At 40.3% G+C, this 22,035-nt stretch overlaps 2 protein-coding genes across 2 annotated transcripts; one reads left to right on the forward strand and one right to left on the reverse strand.

The window, feature by feature from the left end:
* Positions 1-1,310: 1,310 nt before the first annotated feature.
* On the reverse strand, positions 1,311-8,611 carry LOC128236469 (elongation factor 2-like). Its single transcript, XM_052951340.1, has 12 exons — positions 8,455-8,611; positions 7,658-7,866; positions 7,204-7,385; positions 6,750-6,958; positions 6,115-6,348; positions 5,686-5,938; positions 5,133-5,328; positions 4,476-4,734; positions 4,083-4,187; positions 2,813-2,956; positions 2,240-2,449; positions 1,311-1,984 (listed from the first exon to the last, which is right to left on the reverse strand). Exons 1-12 carry the CDS (start codon positions 8,455-8,457, stop codon positions 1,475-1,477), a joined length of 2,514 nt encoding a protein of 837 aa, XP_052807300.1. The 5' UTR covers positions 8,458-8,611; the 3' UTR covers positions 1,311-1,474.
* Positions 8,612-8,758: 147 nt separating this feature from the next.
* Positions 8,759-12,805, forward strand: LOC128239228 (uncharacterized). Its single transcript, XM_052955773.1, has 5 exons — positions 8,759-8,873; positions 9,693-9,774; positions 10,568-10,810; positions 11,076-11,260; positions 12,021-12,805. The coding sequence occupies exons 1-5, from the start codon at positions 8,871-8,873 to the stop codon at positions 12,138-12,140; spliced, it is 633 nt and encodes a 210-aa protein (XP_052811733.1). The 5' UTR covers positions 8,759-8,870; the 3' UTR covers positions 12,141-12,805.
* The last annotated feature ends 9,230 nt before the right edge of the window (positions 12,806-22,035 follow it).

Consider the following 22,035-nt stretch of genomic DNA (forward strand, 5'->3'; position numbering starts at 1 on the left):
GACCTCAGTGAACAAGGGCTTGGTTGAGACGGGACACTACTTGAGCCTTGATTATAATTTGAGTCTCACACTCAAACTCCAATCTTCAGTGAACAAGGGCCTGTTTGAGACGGTATATTACTTGAGCCTTGAGAATGAAACATTCCCGGGGTCACTTGTAGACTTTCATGTGTCCTGATTTAGACGGGTCATTTCGTGAACAGTGGGCCACTTGTAGAAGTTTCATGGTTTCTGGTTGTGACGGGGTATTGGTTAAAATTTTCGCAATGAAACTTTGCACGGGACCACATATTGACCTTTCATGGTCACTGGCTGAGACGGGACATTACCTGAACATTGTTTATAATTTTCGCATTGAGATGGGCGGGGGGAGGGGGGATTTGGTTCTACTCGGTGATGTACTCTAGAACATTCTTTTGTGCATGTTATATATACAGGTGTTAACCGGGGCGAGGCCTATGCTCAATGACGTTAGTATAGAGGGACGATTACTGAAGATAAATGCCAATTATAAATCTATTTTTCAGCCTCTCGATCGAGATATTTTGAAGATGTTTCCGCTTGGGCAAAATAACCCTGCATCATTAAGTTAATCTAATTTACTAGATTAGGGGTGGTATTCAATATGAAAATTAAATCAATCTTGTGGTCACATATCAATGACGTCATTCACCCTATTGGTCATTTATTAATAACAGGTAATCCCATTAGCTACATCGAGCAATATTGAATACCAACCCTCCTTAGTAAAATGGTTTTACAAATCGAAGTATATGTTCAAGGGAAAAAATGCTATTATTACGACGTTTTTTTTTCTTATTTATACACTCATTTTAGATTTCATTGATTCTTTGTAAAAAAGGTAGCTATTAAGTGAACTGACGTCTATTAGTGACTTCTAAATAAATGAATAGTATTAAAATTCTATGTCATACGGACACAAATGGATTTGTATCGACAATACTCACAGGAAAGATAAATCGTATACCTTGAGCGTGTATCGTCATACTTGAGTTATAGCCCTTAGCATTAACCAACGATAAAATCATTTGGCATAATAGCTGGTAACATTGGTGAAGTCTTTATGCGGATATATTAGTGATAAACTTACGTGACCCCTTTCAAATTTTGAGCCGTTTATTTTAGTTAAAAATTCTAGGCTTCAAGTTAAAAAAAGTTTTTCAAATAGAGGTTTGGCATTGGTCTTGAATGTCCATAAAATATGTAAAAATATCTTAAACTCTACATTATGAGTACTTTTCGTAAATAATTTTCGCTGATGGATAAAAGTCAAAAAGACAACTAAACTATAATGTTACCATGCATTTTATTGTAGAAATAATGTGTTTGACTTTTGTTAATGCATACAATTTAACAATGAAAGTTTTCAATAAAAGGTTTCAGTCAATGTCAGGAAAGGATGGTAGCATATATGTTTTCCATTTGTAAAAATAAAACTGAAATTATTTTAAATTTAAATTCTGTCCAAGTAGTTTTCTAATGCTGGTATTTTCTCGGCGAGACCCTTCCGTTGTCTTATTTCCGCCACAACAACGCCTGCTCTGGATGTAGCGTCCAGTGGATCACCAGCAAGCGTCTGCCAGTGGTCGAAATGGAATTGTGGGAACGCTTGACCACCCGTCTCCCCTCGTAGCTGCTCATTGAAACCGAATGACTCGTTCACGGGCATGTACGCCATGACCACACACATGGGTGTCCCTTCCTGTTGCGTCTGCATAATGATTTCCCCTCGCTTCCGGGAGATTAGGTTGATGGCGCCGCCAAGAGCCTGGCTGGGACAGGCCACCTCCACGAGATAGACAGGCTCCAGTATCCTCGGACCCGCCGTCAACATGGCGGCGTAGAGGGCGCGCCGCGTGGCTGGAATAATCTGACTTCCGCCACGGTGGCTCGAGTCGCCGTGCACCATCGCGTCCTCAATATTGAACCTTACTCCGCGGACTGTGCTCTCGCTTAGCACACCCTGTAAATATAGTTTACCGTTTAATCAAAGAGTCCACTAATTCTATGTGTACATGAGCATTTTCAATATACAACAAGATTTTCGTTTCTTTCTCAAGAAGATCAAACAGAGCGAACCCATCTCATGTTTATGACATGGTCAAGTTAATTATGTCTCTTGGATATGTGTTCCAATAATCAATTTAATTCTTTAATCATTAATAAACTGACATTGATATATTGTATTTTTACGACGAGAAAATAGATGTGTTGTTACCTCTGCTGTCGCCCACTGAAAACCAGCCACCACTGAGTCTCGGATGTCCTGGAGATAGTTCACGGCCTTGGACGTATCCACGAGCATGTTCGGGCCGGAACCATTGGGGCCGAAACACCAGATCTTCTTAGTGTCGCCAAGGTTGAAATCGAACTGGTCTACCAGAAGTCGCCCTCTCTCCTTAACATCTTGAGTTGCCTTGACGGTGCCCTATTCACGAAGACAAAATGTACACAGTGACAAAAATTGTATAAGACCACGTCGGCTTAACGTTGAATCAAGCTTAATTAAAGGCTTGTTCGTATAAACCAACAACACACAAAGAAACATTTTTTTTTTTCAAATTTTCAAGCAAAGATAACATAAAGTCAACACATTTTTGTTAACATTGAATTATCTGTTTTGACCGAAGTGATATAGATTTGATGACTTTTTTAACTTTGTCATCTCATGGTACAACATGACTGTGAGAATAACTAGCAACAGTACGAATTAAAACTTAATGAAACCTTTTTTGTCGATTGATATCTGGTCTTTTATCTAAAACGCAAAGTTTTCTTAAACCCTCAATACCTTTTCAATCATATCGGGCAGTCCGTCAGGTAGCGGGCGAGCGGTCATATACAGGCGGCACAGCTTGTTGGGGGTTTTGGCAAGGCATATCCGGTCTGAGGCGGCCGACACCGTCTCCTGGTACGTAACAACCGGCTCGGATTTCTGCAAGGCGAGAGTAATATACAGGTACACTACTCATAATATAATACGTTTTCATGAATTGAATAATTTAATAAACATGCACAGACAATTCTGATAATTTTGCGGTGCCATACTGGGTGAGTACCTAAATCGGAACAGTACCTAAATATGGAACACCCTCTATAAAAGTGTTTTTGCGATCGCGATCGGTTTATATATGATTTTAATCAATATAGACGCTTGCTTTAGTTACAAATTCCAAAGAACACGATTCTCCGCTAAGTATTTCAAATGCTGCTATCATTCAAAGTGTTCATGTTCAAATGTTAATAGATGGCATGCGGGGGATGAATTCATGCTTGTCACTATCACATCATACGGGTACAGTCTTTATTAGTTTTATTTAAATCCTCAAATTTTACTGACAAAAATGACAAAAAAACATGCTGGATATAAAATTCATTATTAATTTACTAAAACAACACATGTAGCAATAATTTAAAAAAGATACATAAAACTAAATGACAAATTAAAACTGTTCCATGTTTAGGTACTTTAGGACGAAAATGGCAGTACTTGACTGTACGGTTTATAAAGTACTTTTCATGCAGTTTGCTAGTATCTATCAACCAATTGTTCTTGAATCCTAGTATGCTGATGGAGAATTATGTAGTTGTGGTGCAAGTCTAACTAAAAATATCCCCAAAACAGTGCCGAAAGTGTTCCTATTTAGGTACCCACCCAGTATATTATATGCTTTTATACTTTAATAGATTTTAAAAACAGGGAAATAACACCGTACTCATTTTCGAAGAGAGTAAAGTAGAATTTCGAAAAGGTGTCCTTTGAAAGAAAGAAAAACATGCATTCAAAGTACAATCGATAGGATGTAAAGGACCTATTTTTTCTACTTATGTAAGCATTCCAGCTTTGCTCGAATTTCCCGAGGCTCGAGGTATTAACGCCGGTTCCTGTGAGTTCGAGCCAACGGAGTTCGACTGAATGAATTTACTCAGTCCCGGTTCGACAGAGACTGATTAATAATGGTTTGGTGCGTTATTTTAAGCGCCTAGCAATAAATAACTTAACCCATAGAAAGAGCGTATATGTATGTAGGTCTACCGCTCCCCGCCCGGAAATGACGTACCTTGATGGGGACGCCAGCGTGCTCCTCCTCCAGATCCTGCAGACAGACGGACAGGTGCAGCTCCCCGGCCCCCATCACCACGTGCTGTCCTCCATCCATTATACACTAGACATGCAAAAGTAGTTTGTTAGCGAGCGTTTTTTTTTACTGTTAGTGTAATTGGACGTCAATTCCTATCATTGTAATTTTATTGAATCGTATGTTAAACATTGTGTACGTGTTTGGCCATTGATAGGCAAATCATGTTAAACCATGTACACTATTGGTATTCAAATTTTTAAAACTTAAACTATTTTCAGTTTTAATTAGATTTACTGTAAGTAACTCTGCAACGCCATATGAATTGGTTTATTTTTTAGATACTTGTGTTTAATAAAAAGGCAAGCCGTTTACCTGGACCATTGGGTCAGCCTTGCCCAGTCGTTTAAGACCCTCAACAAGTTTCGGCAGATGAGCGGGGTTAACGACGTCCACTGCCACGCGTACCACAGGGCTCACGGAAAACTTGAGCACGCGCAGGTTGTGCGCATGCTCGTACGTGGTGATGGTTCCGGTCTTGAGCAGGTACTTGTCAACGCCACCAAGGCCAACGATGTTACCGCAGGGCACCTCACCGGCAGAGTAGTTGCTGGCGCCGACCATGATCTTTGTTCTGCAAAAGAATCAAACCGTTAAGTAATTTTGACTGTCAAATATATGAAAAAAGTGCAAATAACCACAATAGTCAATAAACAACAGGCAATATATAGTATATTCTTGCTGGCTCACCTTACCGCGACCACTAAGAACAATTAAAGCGATCCAAGATTCTTTAAGTTTTACGTAAAGACATGATAACATCATTTAAAAACCTTATACTGCCCCATGAGTATGTTATTATAAACTATAGTTCTTTTTAAAAACTATTATATAAGATTGGTAGGAAAAAAATAAGCGATTAGCAACTCTGTAGAATCGTAACTTAGTCAACTGTATACATTTCTCTATATGTCTCATACTACATGTTTATTATACCATACCAAACAACCTGATGTGTTATAAGTTACCTACCCTTGTATAGGTCTCACAAAGAGGTCCGTCTGTGAGCCCGGTTTATAGTCGGGCCCCATGATTCGGACCTTCATGCCCGTGGCGACCGTGCCCGAGAACACGCGCCCGATCGCCCAAAAGCGTCCCTTGTCGGCCGCCGGAACCATCTTGGAGACGAATATCATCAGAGGCCCGTTTGGGTCACATTTCTTCATGGCTGCAAAAGACAAGAAAAAAATAGAACATGTTGTGGGTTGCTAACACATCAAAACTCGGATTACTATTTGTCGCAAGACTTCTTCAAATGTACAGTTAAATAAATAGTTTGTATCAACTTGGATGTTCTGCATAGTGGCTTTCCAATCACTGTAAAGCGTCATCCATTAAGCCCCCAAAATAGAACACAAAAGCCTGCCACGCTTTTATCCAAGTCATTATATGTGTTGAAATGTCAAATGTTTACTCTGGTAATAAGAACTTTGTTGTAGCAGTTTTAGCAAAGTTTTTCCAACGTTATGTTTCAACCAACAAGTACTGAGTACTTCATTTGAACAGCCGAAAATCAAAATCTTACCGACAGCCGCGCTGTCGTCGAGCGGTCCTTCATACAGCATGTCGGTACGGTACTGCTGCGCCACTTCCGGTGACGGCAGGTGCTCGCCAATCATGTCCAGCATGGCGTCTGCGGCCGGAAGCCACTTTTTCATGACGCAACGCATGAGCCCCTTGCCTGCGAGGTCGCGCTCTTCGGTGGATAGGGTGACGTTGACGCCTGACGTCAGTTTTAAGACTTTCTCCATGTCCGAGTCTTTACACGCTCGTAGCATCTGCGACAGCAATGTTAAGATATTTTTGTAAAAGCGCTTTTATAGGCATATTCTTATGAATGGGTTTGTTTCAAGCAAAGACATCCTTATCTGATGACGTTTTGTTTTCCTATTTTTAGATACAAGTTAAAGTTCAAACAGTTGCAATTATTAGTCGTTTTTATAAAGAAATTTACCTTGACCAGTGGCTCCACAACAAACAAGTTGAATCCACGTGTGAACCCCTCGGCGGGCGTTTTTCTCCACTTCCGGTCAGTGGCGCTGTAGAAGTGGTCCCCCCAAAGGCGGCGGCGTAACTTCTCGGCCTTGACCTTGAACCTGTCCGCGTACATCCTGGCGAACTGGTCCAAGTTAAAGCCCCACCCGTGCAGGCCCGACCCGAACGCAACGTTACCTTTAGCGGGGTCAAGCTGAAATAAATAACGAGGCTATTAATTGGTGACTAAGTTTTTGTTGCCAGCAAAACAATCATATAACGAATTTTAACAAACACTTATGAAATGAAGCCGTTTTAATGTGGCTATTCATAATATTAATAATACCTGGGGAAATAGTTTGCGAAGATCAAATCATTTTGTTTACCTCCGTCAATCTTGTTTTTCGAAATTCCAGTATATAAGATGATGTTTTAATGCCGAACAAAGAACGTATATATCGAAAGGGATGGTTATCAGATTCATAAAACGAATTTAAAACTGCCATTCCATGCAGGTAGTTGCAGTTCTTATATTTCAATATTTCAAATATCATTTCCGGTAAATTTATTATAGTTATATAATATTTTGATTTTCGAATGAAGCGTCGCACATACCATGATATCGCCCATAACGCCATCCTCCCCTCCGTACGTTGCCAGAATGACGTTAACGTTCTCCACGATCCTGACCAGAGCCCGGTACATTTCCTCGGGCGTCAGCTGGATCTCGAACACCGCCCTGTCCATCTTGTTCACCATCAACACCGGCCGTATCCGCTCCGCAAGCGCCTGCCGCAACACCGTCTCTGTCTGCACACAGACGCCTAAAACGGTGACAGCATAGACGCAATGATTAGGAAAGGGACGACGAAATTTGTATTTCACATTTGCTAGTCGGATACATGCTTTTGCATTCATGTCTTTAAGCGAATAAGGTTCGACGAATATTTAAAATTTCAAGTCTGCGTGATTAACACCAATGTTTTTTACGTGACGTTATACTACCGTGCAACGTTTAATGAACATAAATATGGCGTTTCTCTACGGTATGTAACTTTCTGATACTCACCCTCAATGCAATCCACGACGACCATGGCGCCGTCGGCGATGCGCAGAGCGGCAGTCACCTCAGAGGAGAAGTCCACGTGTCCGGGGGAGTCAATCAGGTGGACGACCAGGGGTCGTCCTTCCCCCTCCACGGGCCTCTCCCCGGGGGTGGAGCCGATACGCTCGAACAACATAGACACCGCACTGGAATGTGAAAATGTGACTCTAAAAATTTAAACCTTTACATGTTTGTGAATATGAGCGAAACTAACTTTTTAAAACCAGATCATGCGATTAGGAAGTTGATGTCTAGAGAGTCGCCGACGTATATGTTTAACGGTAGATAAGCGAACTTTCACCAAAAACAATGGAATTTATTGCTTTCCGATATAAAAGATGTGAATTTACTACAATCAGTAAAACACATTTCTAAAAGCGACATTAACCTTAGATGTATATATAAGAGTCTAACTCACGTCGACTTGATGGTGATTCCCTTGGCCTGCTCGTCCTTGCGGGTGTGGGTGGCGCACTTGTCCCCCGCCTGCTCGAGCGAGATGACCCCAGCACGTGCCAGCAGGGCGTCCGTGAGCGTCGTCTTTCCGTGGTCCACATGCGCAATGACAGCCATGTTGCGCACGTTGCGTGCCTGGCACATGGCCTCTCGCATTCTCTCTTGGTTCACCTACACGTAAGATTGCACGGGAAAATGGATTAATACTGCGTCTTTTCAACACTTTCTTTTTGTAATTTAAAACAATTGTCATGGAAGCAGCGTGTGTCGTGCATTGACATTTTCCTATCTTATTTTAAGAAAAAAATGCCGAATGACATATGCGTTACAATAAGTGACAGATGTGGTCACAAAGTTCCCAATTTTATCATTTATCGTTTACTTACTATTAATTAACTGTGAACGGAACCAAAAGTAACTATGTGGCACATTATAATGACACGTGCAGAATGTTTTGAATGTTTCCAACAGAGAAAATATTAAATTAATCTAATTAAATCATAATGTTATATACGCTTAGCTTTGTGTAAAATCAAGATCTGAAGTCAGATCGCCGGCATTAATTCAACTATGCTGTGCACAAAAATAATCATTCAGAGGTTGAATTTATGTACGACGCCTACATTGTAAGTAGTTGCGCGGGGTCTGTGGTTCAATGGTGCGTCAAAATTGAGATGATTGTTATCAATTAAAATGAAATGCAATCAGAACTTGTTCTTTTCACAATTAATATTCTTGAAAAATAAATAAGTTGCCTACCATTTTAGTCTAGGACTTCTCCTCTGAAGCGAATTTCTCGGCTTGCTACACTTTTCCCGGGGTTTGGAACCCAAACTCCTTAAGCGCTAACCGTGTATATCTCACACTAGTTCACATTTCTGTGTGACTGAAATCGCTAGACCGCGGGTTTAAATACCCCGTAAACATTGCTCATTGCGAAATACGTCATTGATTGCGAAATGTTCATTTCTTCATTGATGCGTTCCAAAAGATTTAAGAAATTCCCATTTTCAAATCGTTGTGCAATACTTTGTTTCACAATTTGTCTCCCTTGTTTAGAGCTCTCTTATTGAAAACCACAAAGTCGCATTGTTTGTAAACAAATGAACGGCAACGTGCTGGATCGATGTAGCTGCGGCAATTAGTTATTCTCATGTTCCCAAGATAGCATTTAAATGGTAATGTAGACAAGAAAGATGATGCTGTACTTATTTAACTGGCAATTAACCAATTAGTTGCATACGCTACAGGAATCACATGTATAGACACAGCTATTGTGCCCCCTTTTAAGGCTGCGAAGGCTAAAATATTAAGTTATTTTAAGCTATGTTGACTGCACAGTATACATAGGAATAAATTAAAATAATTTGTTTGTACCCCTTGTGGTTTACTGTAATCATTTTGGTGCTAAATACTGACATACAATGATACTGATCCGAGTAGTCATTATCGTTTTGAAGAAAAAACTAACAAAATATGACCTATGTTATAAGTTATAAATATAAAAAAAAAAAATATCCCCTCCCACATTCACACGAATAATGCTTCAAATCTTTAATATTCCTTTATGCACGCGAACTTGACACAACAACTATATACATGTTATCGATATTTTTTCTCTTACTGTGTTTTTATAAAGTAAGAATAAAACATGGTCAAGTTATTGTGTCAAGTTCCCGTGCTTTCCAGAACCAGTTCCAACAGATAATTGCGTGCGCCCTTGGACGATTTTGTCCATTGTTAAGTACCTTAATATTTTAATCATCGTCAAGAACAAAAAAACACTATCGTGGACGTTAATTTAAGTGCATCGATCCATCATTTAAATATTCACATTTTAATAATGCCATTTGCCTTTTTCAGTATTTTAAAGACAAAAGTACGAACCAATTCAGAGAAAGTTCTGCCTCCCAGCACCGTGGCAACAGATGGTTTTCTTGCACAAGAGTTGTGCTAAAATAAAAACTCTATATCTACAATTTACACTCCGTTTCTAGGGTAACGAGCAAGCGGTCGCCCAGCTGCCCGGACAGGCCCAACCCCGGGATGTGGTCAACAACATGAGGAAAGGGACGCCGTGTAAGTAGACAACATGCATCGGTCATATTTATTTGTGAAGTGAAAAGATGAAAAATAATATTGTTCACCGTTGAGTATACGCGTTTTTGTCACCTGCGAAGCATGGCATATGGACGACGACGAGGACGGACGCCTAATGGAGAATAAAGTTATCAAAATGTGTGCCTTCGGCGTCACACTTTTGTTTCCGATCAGAACATTTTGAATGACTTGCTGTAGAGTCTTAAAACTTGTCATGCACAGTGGTCCAGTGAAGGTCAGAGGATGCCCCTTGTTTGTTTTGGTATCAGAAGGTCAAAGTCAGGGTCATGTTTTTCCCTAACGACAAAATGCAGGGTGTTTCCGACAGGCGAAACATCTTATTTACGGAATTCTAGTTATCGCGTCAAGGGTTGTTTTATTTTAGTAAAATGTCGTTGTCATCATCCAAATAATTAAAAAGATGACCGGTTAACAGTTGAAAATACTTGATGTTAGTGTAAATGAGTGTACACATGTTTGAAATATAACACTTACCAATACGCACATTATGATACAGACGTTGGCTCGTACTCCAGGGGACCGGCGCAAATACCTCAAGCCTCGGAAAGTTCGAGTCAAGCGGGAATGCTTACATGTAGCTTCAGTATAAAGAAATCGGCCGTTAACAACAATTTCGAGCCAACGATGAACCAAGCGTGTTCGAGCCAAAGGGGTTCGACTGTATGTAGCAGGCCACTTTACTCTGGCTTTAACGATGTATTGTGAGTAACGTTTGACCGCATATGTTATTAAAAGTCCATTCCTATTGCAGTCACTTATGAGGAGGCGGATCAGATATTACGACGGTACAACACAATGGACAGTTCGCCCCAAGGCAATACCGGCATTCCCGTGGAGGAGTGTTGTCTGCTGCAGGAATTTACCGGATGCGTGTTTGCACCGGACCTTATACGGTACTACCGGGATAAGGAAACCAAGAGGATACATCCGCGACAGTTCATGAAAATATGCACTATGTTATGCCCGCGGACACAGGCTACTAAAAAGAAGCACAGTACGTTTATTACAGGACTAGATTCATTTGAATATTCTTTACCAGTGTAGTTTTGAATTTGTTTTTACTTCAGTTTTGGGAGGCTCTGTCTGTTAAAAATCGTGTCAACCGACGGCTGATACATGGTTTCAACTGAATTTTGGAGAAAAAATAATGTAAATTACGCCCCAACCAAGTTTTTTTTAATGACACTAATACTTAAAACGATTAACTTGTTTAGTGTTATTTAATCTATTTGAACTTTTAATTATGTTTTTAAATTTAGTGCTATTTGACCTGTTCGACGTTGACAGACAGAAGGTGCTCACACACGACGCTATGTTCCGCGTCTACAAACTCCTGTTCGCGGGGGCGCTTTCGGACGATCAGATCCTCGCGCTAGTCTTCTCAGCATTACGTCACCCAAATCTCGCCCATGATGATGAGATCACAAGAGACGAGTTTGCTGACGTAAGAATATTTGTTTGTGACTGCTAGGCTATATTTAACTATCCAGTTTAAGCTTTTATGATTTTCGAGGAATTAAACATCGATGTATTGTCATAGCCTTTGTGTCGTCCACGGTATGTCTGGTCGTTCACAATCTTACACGATGATCACAATCCTTAAACCAGTCATACTTAGTCTCTTCCGTAACATTATTATATCCGAGGGTGTTCCCCCCACCCACCCCAAGATTCAAAAATCTTTATTAAATGTCGTATATGTATGCTAACAAGAAACATAAAGTCAATCAGCTATTTTCCGACATGAAGACCACAAACATACATCACATATCATAACAAAGAGCTGGTAACCTGGAAAGAAAAGCATATAGTTTTTTAAATAGGTACACTATTGGAACAAGTACATGTATTTACCCCCCCCCCCCCCACCTCCAACCCCCCCCCCCCCCATCGAATTTTCCTTCATTTTCTACCCGGTACCTGCCAATATCTTACTATTTTTAGAATCTGCGTACCAAATTCTGCCAACACACTATTTGGTTTCGGAAATCCGTGCCGTGATTCACCCTCTTGCTTGTCGAGTACGTTCTTAATTTGCACCTGAATACCGCGTACATAAAAGGAATTTTCATCCTCAGTTTTATTAGAGATGTCTTTTTTTAATAATGACAATTAAGGAAAAAGAACCGGAAAGAATCCCAACGTGGACAAAAAGTCAAAGTTATGTCGCTATGTCATACAATTACCCTTATGTGTACCTTCAGATGATCCCAGACAACGAGATTCAGGAGCGATTGTCAGTGGACTTCGCCTTTGACCCGGCCCTGAGGTTCGTCGGGGGTCAGGAGGAGGAGGACGAAGACGATGGAGAGGAGGACAACTGATTGTGTGTGGTTCTAGTTGTTTGTAAGTGACGCCGCTTGGTTCATGTGCACTTCTTGCCATTCATGAACACGAGTGTCCGTGCGTTTCTACAGATCTCGGATTCGTAAGATGCATGGACATTTTCAACAGTGTGGTGGTTTAGGTAAATGTACATGTACCTGATATCTTGCGTCGATATCTGATATTTTGTGTTGATATTTTATATCATACGTAAGTATATAATATCTTGCGTTGATATCTGATATCTTACGTTCTTGTATGATAGCGTGCGTTTAAGCTTATTTTTTACGTTGATATTTGATATCTTGCAGTGATATCTGTTATCTAAGGTTGATATTTTATAGTATGCCTGATATATCTGGCGTTGATACATTGGGTAAATATCCTATAGCATGCATTGTAGCCGATATATCTTGCGTTGACATCTGATATATTGCGTTAATATTTAATGTCAGGAGGTGTAGGTGATGTTTTGTTTTCAATTTTAACATTTCATTGTTTCATTTCAAGTTGCAATCTTGAAACAACATGCCATTTAGTAATATGATTCCACGAATGTGTATTACCATACAACAGAGCTAACCAAGCTGTTACAACTTACAATACTATATTTCATTACGTATTTAATTATAAGATATCATATGGAATAAAATTGGTGAACTAACGCATTCGTATTACTTTTTTGTTTCACAGGTCTTGCCACAAACAGTTTTTAATAGGGATGCAAACGAATATTCGAATATTCGATCGAACGTTTAATATTCGAATGTCAAAATCGGTATTCGAATATTCGATGTTTTTTTGTTTGATTAAAAAACTTTTTCCAAACAACTGTGTTGTTGTATATATTCGCTTGCATTGTTTTTACAACGATTGGTCCCTAATGCCAGAGGCGTGAACGTGATGACACTATACACGCGTCATGTACATAAGGAACTCATCGTCGGGGACAGTAAACAGTACCCGTAATTTTACGACATCTGGCTATTAGACAAATGACATCAAACAAGTTTCAATTATTTTCGGTAAATTTTAATGACCATGTCAATCAATGATATACGGAAACAGCTATCAAAGTGGTGTCATGCTGCCAATTTAACTGTGCAATAATCGCCGTAATTATATGAATGACATGTGCTGGTTTCGTGCTCTAAACTGTTTTCCATGTTTCAACATAACGTACGCTCATGCTATAGAATGTATCTGTAGAGAATAGCATTTTAGGACATTGTTGTACAATAGACGAGTCGATAAGCAGGGTTTTTTTGTTTTATTATTGAACTAATTCCCGAGTAGGTTCGGTGTTTCTATAGTTATGCTTAGTAGAAATCAATCCCAGAACGAGGCTGCGCGTCCTACAGAACGACCATCTGTTGGTGCATCACGATATTCAACCGAAAATTTACAATCATGGCCTAGTGTACAAATACAAATGCTGTTAAATTGAAATTAATTAGGGTTTTTGTTTGTTAGGAATATTTGGCTTTTTGTTGGATTTATTTTCTGTAAATAGGGAATTGCAGGGGCTAATTTGGGGGAAAATCAGCGTCCGTCGCGTGTACCAACTATGACAAAAGCCCCGGCTATATCTGTAGCGAATTCTTATAGTAGTTTACTTCATTTTTTAAATATTCATTTTGATCATCGAATATTCGAATATTCGATCGAAAGAATTACCGAATATTCGAATATCAATTTTGCCATTCGTTTGCATCCCTAGTTTTTAAGGATGTCCTTACTTGTTACACACAACCATTTTCGACCGACACTCATTTAATGTAACTAACACATGGGCGGTTTAATTTTCGCGCCAAAATATCAAGTGACTACACAAAGGGCGGAGCTAGTGGGTCAAATAAGTACTAAGTAAAATATTTTTTTGGCGATCTTTAGAAAATGGTGCGAGCTTTCTCGGCCAGCGACCTCGGCTCGCTCTATTTTCTTGGAACTTAATTAACACTCGTTTTTACGGTTGGTCTTGTACCTTATTACTTGTCGCGTTACTAACTTAGCTTAGGCTATCTGAAGTAGTTTTGTACAAAGGTGTTGTTGTTCCTGTGATTGGGACAATCACTACCTACTGCGAATCAAACCGGTGACGCTAATGCCAGGCTACTAACCTAAATTTTAACCCCAGCAAGCAAAACTAATTAATTTTATATGTTTCATTGAACTAGTATTGGTGTCGCACCTTTGGCAGGCTATCCTACATAGTCCTGCCTAGCTTCATTCGATTGGAACCAATCGGAGCACCGCGGCTTTTTCCATCGTAAACAACCTCAGATGTGTATGGACGATTTACTCTGTCAGAATTCTATACATTTATCTACGCTGCAAGCAGATTGCGTAGCAATTTAAATGAAGCATTAACCTTAGGACTTTCCTCTAAGGAATTAGAATTATTTACCCTTTTACTTTCCTGTACTTTCGTGTTCCTTGGGCCCTTTTATCGCCAGATCTACTTTTTTTTTATAAAACATGTTAAAATAATTAATGCACCGGGAATACAGAATGGATCGTATGGTGGTTTTAAATAGTGTTTATTAAAATACCACTATTTTTAAATACATTCACAAGCTTGCAACGTTTATGTGAATTTGAAAGCAAGCGGAAGAATCATAAGTCGATGGAAATATGTTGACTAAAAAAACATGTCTTACAGTACCTACTACAAATAGTCTAAACGTCCCCAGCAAATATCGGGCTTTAATTAAATTAAAACATTACACTAGCAATAAACTTGCGAGATGAAAACTATGTACATATATTTAAGTTCAGATAGACTTATTAGTTAATGTTATGAAACTAGCTAATAAGTATTAAAAATCATCAATTCACATTACTTATTTGCGCAATTTATAAGCACATTCCGGACCAGTGAGTTATGGACGTTTTAATTTCTATGGAGTATGATATAGGACCAGTGAGTTATGGACGTTTTAATTTCTATGGAGTATGATATAGGACCAGTGAGTTATGGACGTTTTAATTTCTATGGAGTATGATATAGGACCAGTGAGTTATGGACGTTTTAATTTCTATGGAGTATGATATAGGACCAGTGAGTTATGGACGTTTTAATTTCTATGGAGTATGATATAGGACCAGTGAGTTATGGACGTTTTAATTTCTATGGAGTATGATATAGGACTAGTCCTTTTTAAGTCCATTTTATCGGTCGAAAAAAGAAATTCGGTAAACGATTAAAATCAATAGAGCTGTGGTGTGGATACTATTTCGTTGGTGCTTGGTCCGAAAATAATTTCTCATTGGCTCGAACTGGATGTAAGGGACCGATTTTTTATACTGAAGATAAGCATTCCCGTTTGGCTCGAATTTTCCGAGGCAAGTAGGATTATTTTCGCCGGTCCCTTGGAGTTCGAGTCAACGGGGGTATGAATGTAATTGAAACTGATATAAACATTGTGTTAGAATATATCAGGCGTATTTGAACAAATATCTTGCCGAGGAATTACTTTTTTTTAACTTTATTTAAAAGCATCAAGCGTTCTATATTTTTAACAGTTTCCTTCATTTATTTTGTTTTATTTGACATTTTTTACTGTAGCAAAATTTCCCCGCAGAGAAATCAATTGTTACGTTTATAATTATGACATCAAATAACAATTTAGGTAAGTTTATCCCGCCTCCAGATTTTGGGCAAATTTGCCCCGATGGCAAATCTCGTCATATAAACGCAAACATTGTGTAATCATAGCTTCGCATAATTGTTTCAACTTAAATTCACTACATTTGCAAAGTGCGCTCGAAGGCGCGTGTCTTACGTCAACACGTCAAGAATGACGTCATTTCCTTTTAAATCGACATAGAGCGGGAAACACTGAAACATACTGAAAAATGCCTACTTCAAGCCAGGCCATGATTTTGCGTAGCAATGACCAAACAAAGGCTCAGCGTGGCGCACATATCAACGTCCGGTTTGGGGCGTCCCCTTTTCTTGATCTTGAGGGAAACGGGGGCATCCTCAATAACGATTCTACGGAGGGTGGACAAAGGGAAATCGTCCAGTTTGACTTCAGTTTGAGCACTTCGCCTGAACATTGTGAAAACGTGAATGGAATTGAAGGAGTATTTGCGTTCGATGAGAAATCTAAATCGTATCGATGGCAAATATTTTCACTTCTACCAAAAAAGGACTCACACCTGCCGAAAATCGACCAAGCGGAACGCGGTGATCACATCGACGACGAAAAATCGGTTGAACTTTCGGACCTCATCAGTAACCGTCAACCCTCTGAGAGCATTCGTCACTTCACCACCCCGCAACACCAACATTTGAATCACTTTTCGAAGCAGTTTAAGAATTTCGACGAGTCCGCTTACCGGCGCCTGGAGGGGCTAGGCTTCCGTCGGCGGACGACGAACTCCCCTTGTGGTAACCAGATACGCGCCCGGAATGGAATGAGTTCACCGACGCCTCCTGAAAGGTGCGCGTCGGAGGCGGGGCATGCCGTTGCTGATGGTATGACTAAACTCACCATACAGGTACAATGTATATCTTATTCTTTCCAGTTAGAATGTACAAATACCTTTTTGAAGTTGTTTTTATTTTCTTATATAATGCAACAACCAACATGCCTCATCAATATAAGGGTTAGTAAATGCATGCCATAGTTACAGTTAGTAACAGACTAATACAGGGTGTCATCGCCAATTGGCAAACATGCTAACTGAAATTACACAAAGGTCGTAGTTTAACTGCTTCGGTTACTGGCTAAAATTGAAAGAATACATCAACAATGTGTATGTTGACTTGATAAAGGGAATTAACATAATATATTATTGGTATGTAACTTTTTAGAATCTCAGCACGGATACGGTCCCTGGCCGGGAGCGGGTGGTGCCCTATAGCAGACCGGTATTAAAGCCTAAAACACTCGTTAAAGGGGGCGACATGCGGAAGAGGTATATACTTGCAACGTTAAATCGAGTTAGAATTATTAAATGCAATAATTGGAGTTAAGATATAAATAATACTTATACATATTTAGCTCTTTTTCCTTTTGAAAAAAATAAAGAGGAAGTGACGTCGTCGTTGTCGTCGGCGTCATGTAAAAACATGTGATAACTAAAGAAACGTTATAGGTATCCCCGTGTAGCATACACATGCTACCACTGATACTGCGCTCGCGTTCTGCAACGGGCGGGCGTTTGCATCCATTTGCGGTGATCTTTTTATAACCAATGATATTGTCAATGACGTCAGCCGCTTAGAGCAAAGGATGTGTTAAAACCTATACCACAGACAAGTAGTATGCGGTATAGTTTGTCCGAACAAATTCCACGCATCTAATCCATAATTTACGATCTTTGTGAAATATGCATGATACATAGTCGTTTTAAATGTTCGTCTGGAAAGATTTTTTCCGTAGCCACGACTTACTTTCTCGTTCCCACGACTTAGTTATACCTAAGTCGTGGTGACGACATAAAAAGTCATAGGAACGTGATGGTTTTATGTGGCACCGTGGGAACGAGTAAATAAGTCGTGGCCACGAGAAAAAACAATATGCGCAAGTGTCATCTCCATGCAATTGTAAGATATTGACACAACTGCCACATGTCACTTCTTTACCACCGTACGATACTGACGCAAATCCAACGTGTCACCTCAGATCCACCGTACGATATTAACGCAACTGCCTCGTGTCACCTCCATTCAATTGTACGATATTGACGCAACTGCCACGTGTCACCTCCATTCCACTGTACGATATTGACGCAACTGTCACGTGTCACCTCCATTCCACTGTACGATATTGACACAAATGCCACGTGTTACATCTATTCCACTGTACGATATTGACACAAATGCCACGTGTTACATCTATTCAATTGTACGATATTGACGCAACTGCCACGTGTCATCTTCATTCCACTGTACGATACTGACGCAACTGCCACGTGTCACCTCTATTCCACTGTACGATATTGACGCAAATGTCACGTGTCATCTTCATTCCACTGTACGATATTGACGCAACTGCCACGTGTTACCTCCAATCCACTGTACGATATTGACACAAATGCCACGTGTCACCTCTATTCCACAGTACGATTTTGACGTAACTGCCACGTGTTACCTCCAATCCACCGTATGATATTGACACAAATGCCACGTGTTACCTCCAATCCACCGTATGATATTTACACAAATGCCACGTGTCATCTCCATTCCACTGTACTATATTGACGCAACTGCCACGTGTTACCTCCAATCCACCGTATGATATTGACACAAATGCCACGTGTCATCTCCATTCCACTGTACTATATTGACGCAACTGCCACGTGTCATCTCCATTCCACTGTACTATATTGACGCAACTGCCACGTGTTACCTCCATTCCACTGTACTATATTGACGCAACTGGCACGTGTCATCTCCATTCCACTGTACTATATTGACGCAACTGCCACGTGTCATCTCCATTCCACTGTACTATATTGACGCAACTGCCACGTGTCATCTCCATTGCACTGTACTATATTGACGCAACTGCCACGTGTTACCTCCATTCCACTGCACTATATTGACGCAACTGCCACGTGTCATCTCCATTCCACTGTACTATATTGACGCAACTGCCACGTGTCATCTCCATTCCACTGTACGATATTTACGCAACTGCCACGTGTCACCTCCATTCCACTGTACGATATTGACGCAACTGCCACGTGTCATCTCCAATCCACTGTACGATATTGACGCAACTGCCACGTGTCATCTCCATTCCACTGTACGATATTGACACAAATGCCACGTGTTACATCCAATCCATCGTATGATATTCACGCAAATGCCACGTGTTACGTCCAATCAACCGTACGATATTGACGTAACTGCCACGTGTTACTTCAAATCCACTGTACGATATTGACGTAACTGCCACGTGTTACCTCCAATCCACTTTACGATATTGACGTAACTGCCACGTGTTACCTCCAATCCACCGTATGATATTGACACAAATGCCACGTGTTACGTCCAATCAACCGTACGATATTGACGCAACTGCCACGAGTTACGTCCAATCCACTGTACGATATTGACGCAACTGCCACGTGTTACCTCCAATCTTTATTCCACTGTATGATATTGACGCAACTGGCACGTGTCACCTCCATTCCATTGTACGATATTGACACAAATGCCACGTGCCACCTCTATTCCACTGAACGATATTGAGGCAACTGCCACGTGTCACCTCTATTCCACTGTACGATATTGACGCAACTGCCACGTGTCATCTTCATTACACTGTACGATATTGACGCAACTGCCACGTGTTACCTCCAATCCATTGTACGATATTGACACAAATGCCACGTGTCACCTCTATTCCACAGTACGATTTTGACGTAACTGCCACGTGTTACCTCCAATCCACCGTATGATATTGGCACAAATGCCACGTGTTACCTCCAATCCACCGTATGATATTTACACAAATGCCACGTGTCATCTCCATTCCACTGTACTATATTGACGCAACTGCCACGTGTTACCTCCAATCCACCGTATGATATTGACACAAATGCCACGTGTCATCTCCATTACACTGTACTATATTGACGCAACTGCCACGTGTCATCTCCATTCCACTGTACTATATTGACGCAACTGCCACGTGTTACCTCCAATCCACCGTATGATATTGACACAAATGCCACGTGTCATCTCCATTCCACTGTACGATATTGACGCAACTGCCACGTGTCATCTCCATTCCACTGTACTATATTGACGCAACTGCCAAGTGTTACCTCCATTCCACTGTACTATATTGACGCAACTGGCACGTGTCATCTCCATTCCACTGTACTATATTGACGCAACTGCCACGTGTCATCTCCATTCCACTGTACTATATTGACGCAACTGCCACGTGTCATCTCCATTCCACTGTACTATATTGACGCAACTGCCACGTGTCATCTCCATTCCACTGTACTATATTGACGCAACTGCCACGTGTCACCACCATTCCACTGTACTATATGACGCAACTGCAACCTTATCTGTAAACAACATGATGAAACATAACTCATATTGAATATTTTATGATTGCAATTGATCCGTCTGTTCTGTTTGAATGCCATACCTAGCTGTTAAAGGTCGACCGGTGTTCCGTCGGATAGGACTAGCACATTGCTGCAATGATACTTGCCACGGATCTTAAATAACCATTGATCCATATTTGTACATTATTCTAGGACTTAGAAAGTTTGGAATATGTATTACGATGTTTCATTTAAATTTTATTCAAAAAATAAATAAATAAAAAGTAGTGATTGTGGTTAAATGCAATTGTGTTGTTTTTTTTCATTCAATATAAAGATGACAATGCTTGACAATTAAAAATGCCTCGTTCAAGGGCTCCCGTCACGAAGCCAAAATCACTTTTAGAGGAAGTCAAAGAGTCCGTGAACTGGTCATCTCGCGTAAACCCGTCAACTCACGCGAGACCTGTGACGGCGCGCGAGCACCACAATGTCGTCTGCTTCAGTCTGCGGGACGGTCACAGATTCACCCATCTACAAGTTAAGGAGCTCGTGGAATCTCAAATACAATGCAAGGTTAGTGTGTGACCTTCATACGTCATTAACTATGACGTCACTTTTTACAATTTCGTCTGTGATCAGAGCGTTTTACAGTACGTGAGCAGGGGCGTTACTAGCCTTCTTTTCATGTGGATTCATAATTGCCCTAGGTGTGGTCCGGGGCATGCCCCCTTGGGAAAATTTGAAAACCATGGTACAATCTGGTGCATTATGGGCGTTCTGATCTGCAAGAATATAATTAAGGCTTTGTAAAAAAATACAACTATTGAGGATAGCTTTATTATGTGATATCCATTGTGCTATTTACTCGCGCCTATCATTCAGTGCGCGGCCAGCGATGTAAAAATGAAAATTTTCTCTTTAGGTCAAATATCTCCAGTGTGACCCTGTGTCTGTACGTTCCGGAGACTCGGAAACATTGGACAGGTGGATCGTGACCTTTGACTCTGCGGTCACGTGTGGACGCGCCATGGAGCACGGGCTGGCAGTTGGCGGAGACAGGGTGCTCGTGCGCGCGTGGGCGGACATTGTACGAGAGGAGGCGATGCTCGATGAGTGGGGCCAATCGTGCAACTTTCGGCTCCCACAGACGGAGAAACATAGCCGTGCACTTCACAAGTTTCTGAAAGGCGTCACCGTGTGACGTAATTTTCCCTGTATAGATTCCACATGAATGTCTGTATTCCTGTTTGCTTTTAACTGGACAAATTGTAACATATTGTATTGCATTGGTTGTTGAGGATTTTTCAGTAAATTGGAGAGCTTTAATGGCCCACAGGAGCACCGTGTGTTGGCTGGTATACACCCATATATTGGACCATCTTATCAAAGAGCGTACGACCAAATATTTTAAGATGGATTTTTTGGATAAGGGTCACACTGTAGGTGCGTGCATTTTCCCCCATTTGATTGCATTATTATGTTTAACTCGATTGGCTGTAATGATCGAAACAAAAAAAGCAAATGGTTTGTGTACAGATGTACAGATAAAAAATATAAATTGTGGCCACGTAGCTATTGATTTAGAAAAAGGATTTATTAAGGCTAATATTGTATTTTATTTAAACTGTACACAAATCTTATGCATCTTTTTGCTTTGACCATTATTTAATGGCCATTTGACTTTAAAGTAATATGAGTTAAACATAATAATGCATTAAAATTAAATTTTTGAAAAAAAAATGACATCAACCTAACGTGCCCCTTTAATATTGGATTGATATCATTTATTGAATTAAAAGTGATATTTGCAAATTTAAACAATCTTTCTTTTACGTGAGCAATTCGAAATAGATATAACTAATCGGA

Source organism: Mya arenaria, chromosome 6 (assembly GCF_026914265.1).
Source record: "Mya arenaria isolate MELC-2E11 chromosome 6, ASM2691426v1".
In the NCBI taxonomy this organism is placed as follows: Eukaryota; Metazoa; Mollusca; class Bivalvia; order Myida; family Myidae; genus Mya; species Mya arenaria.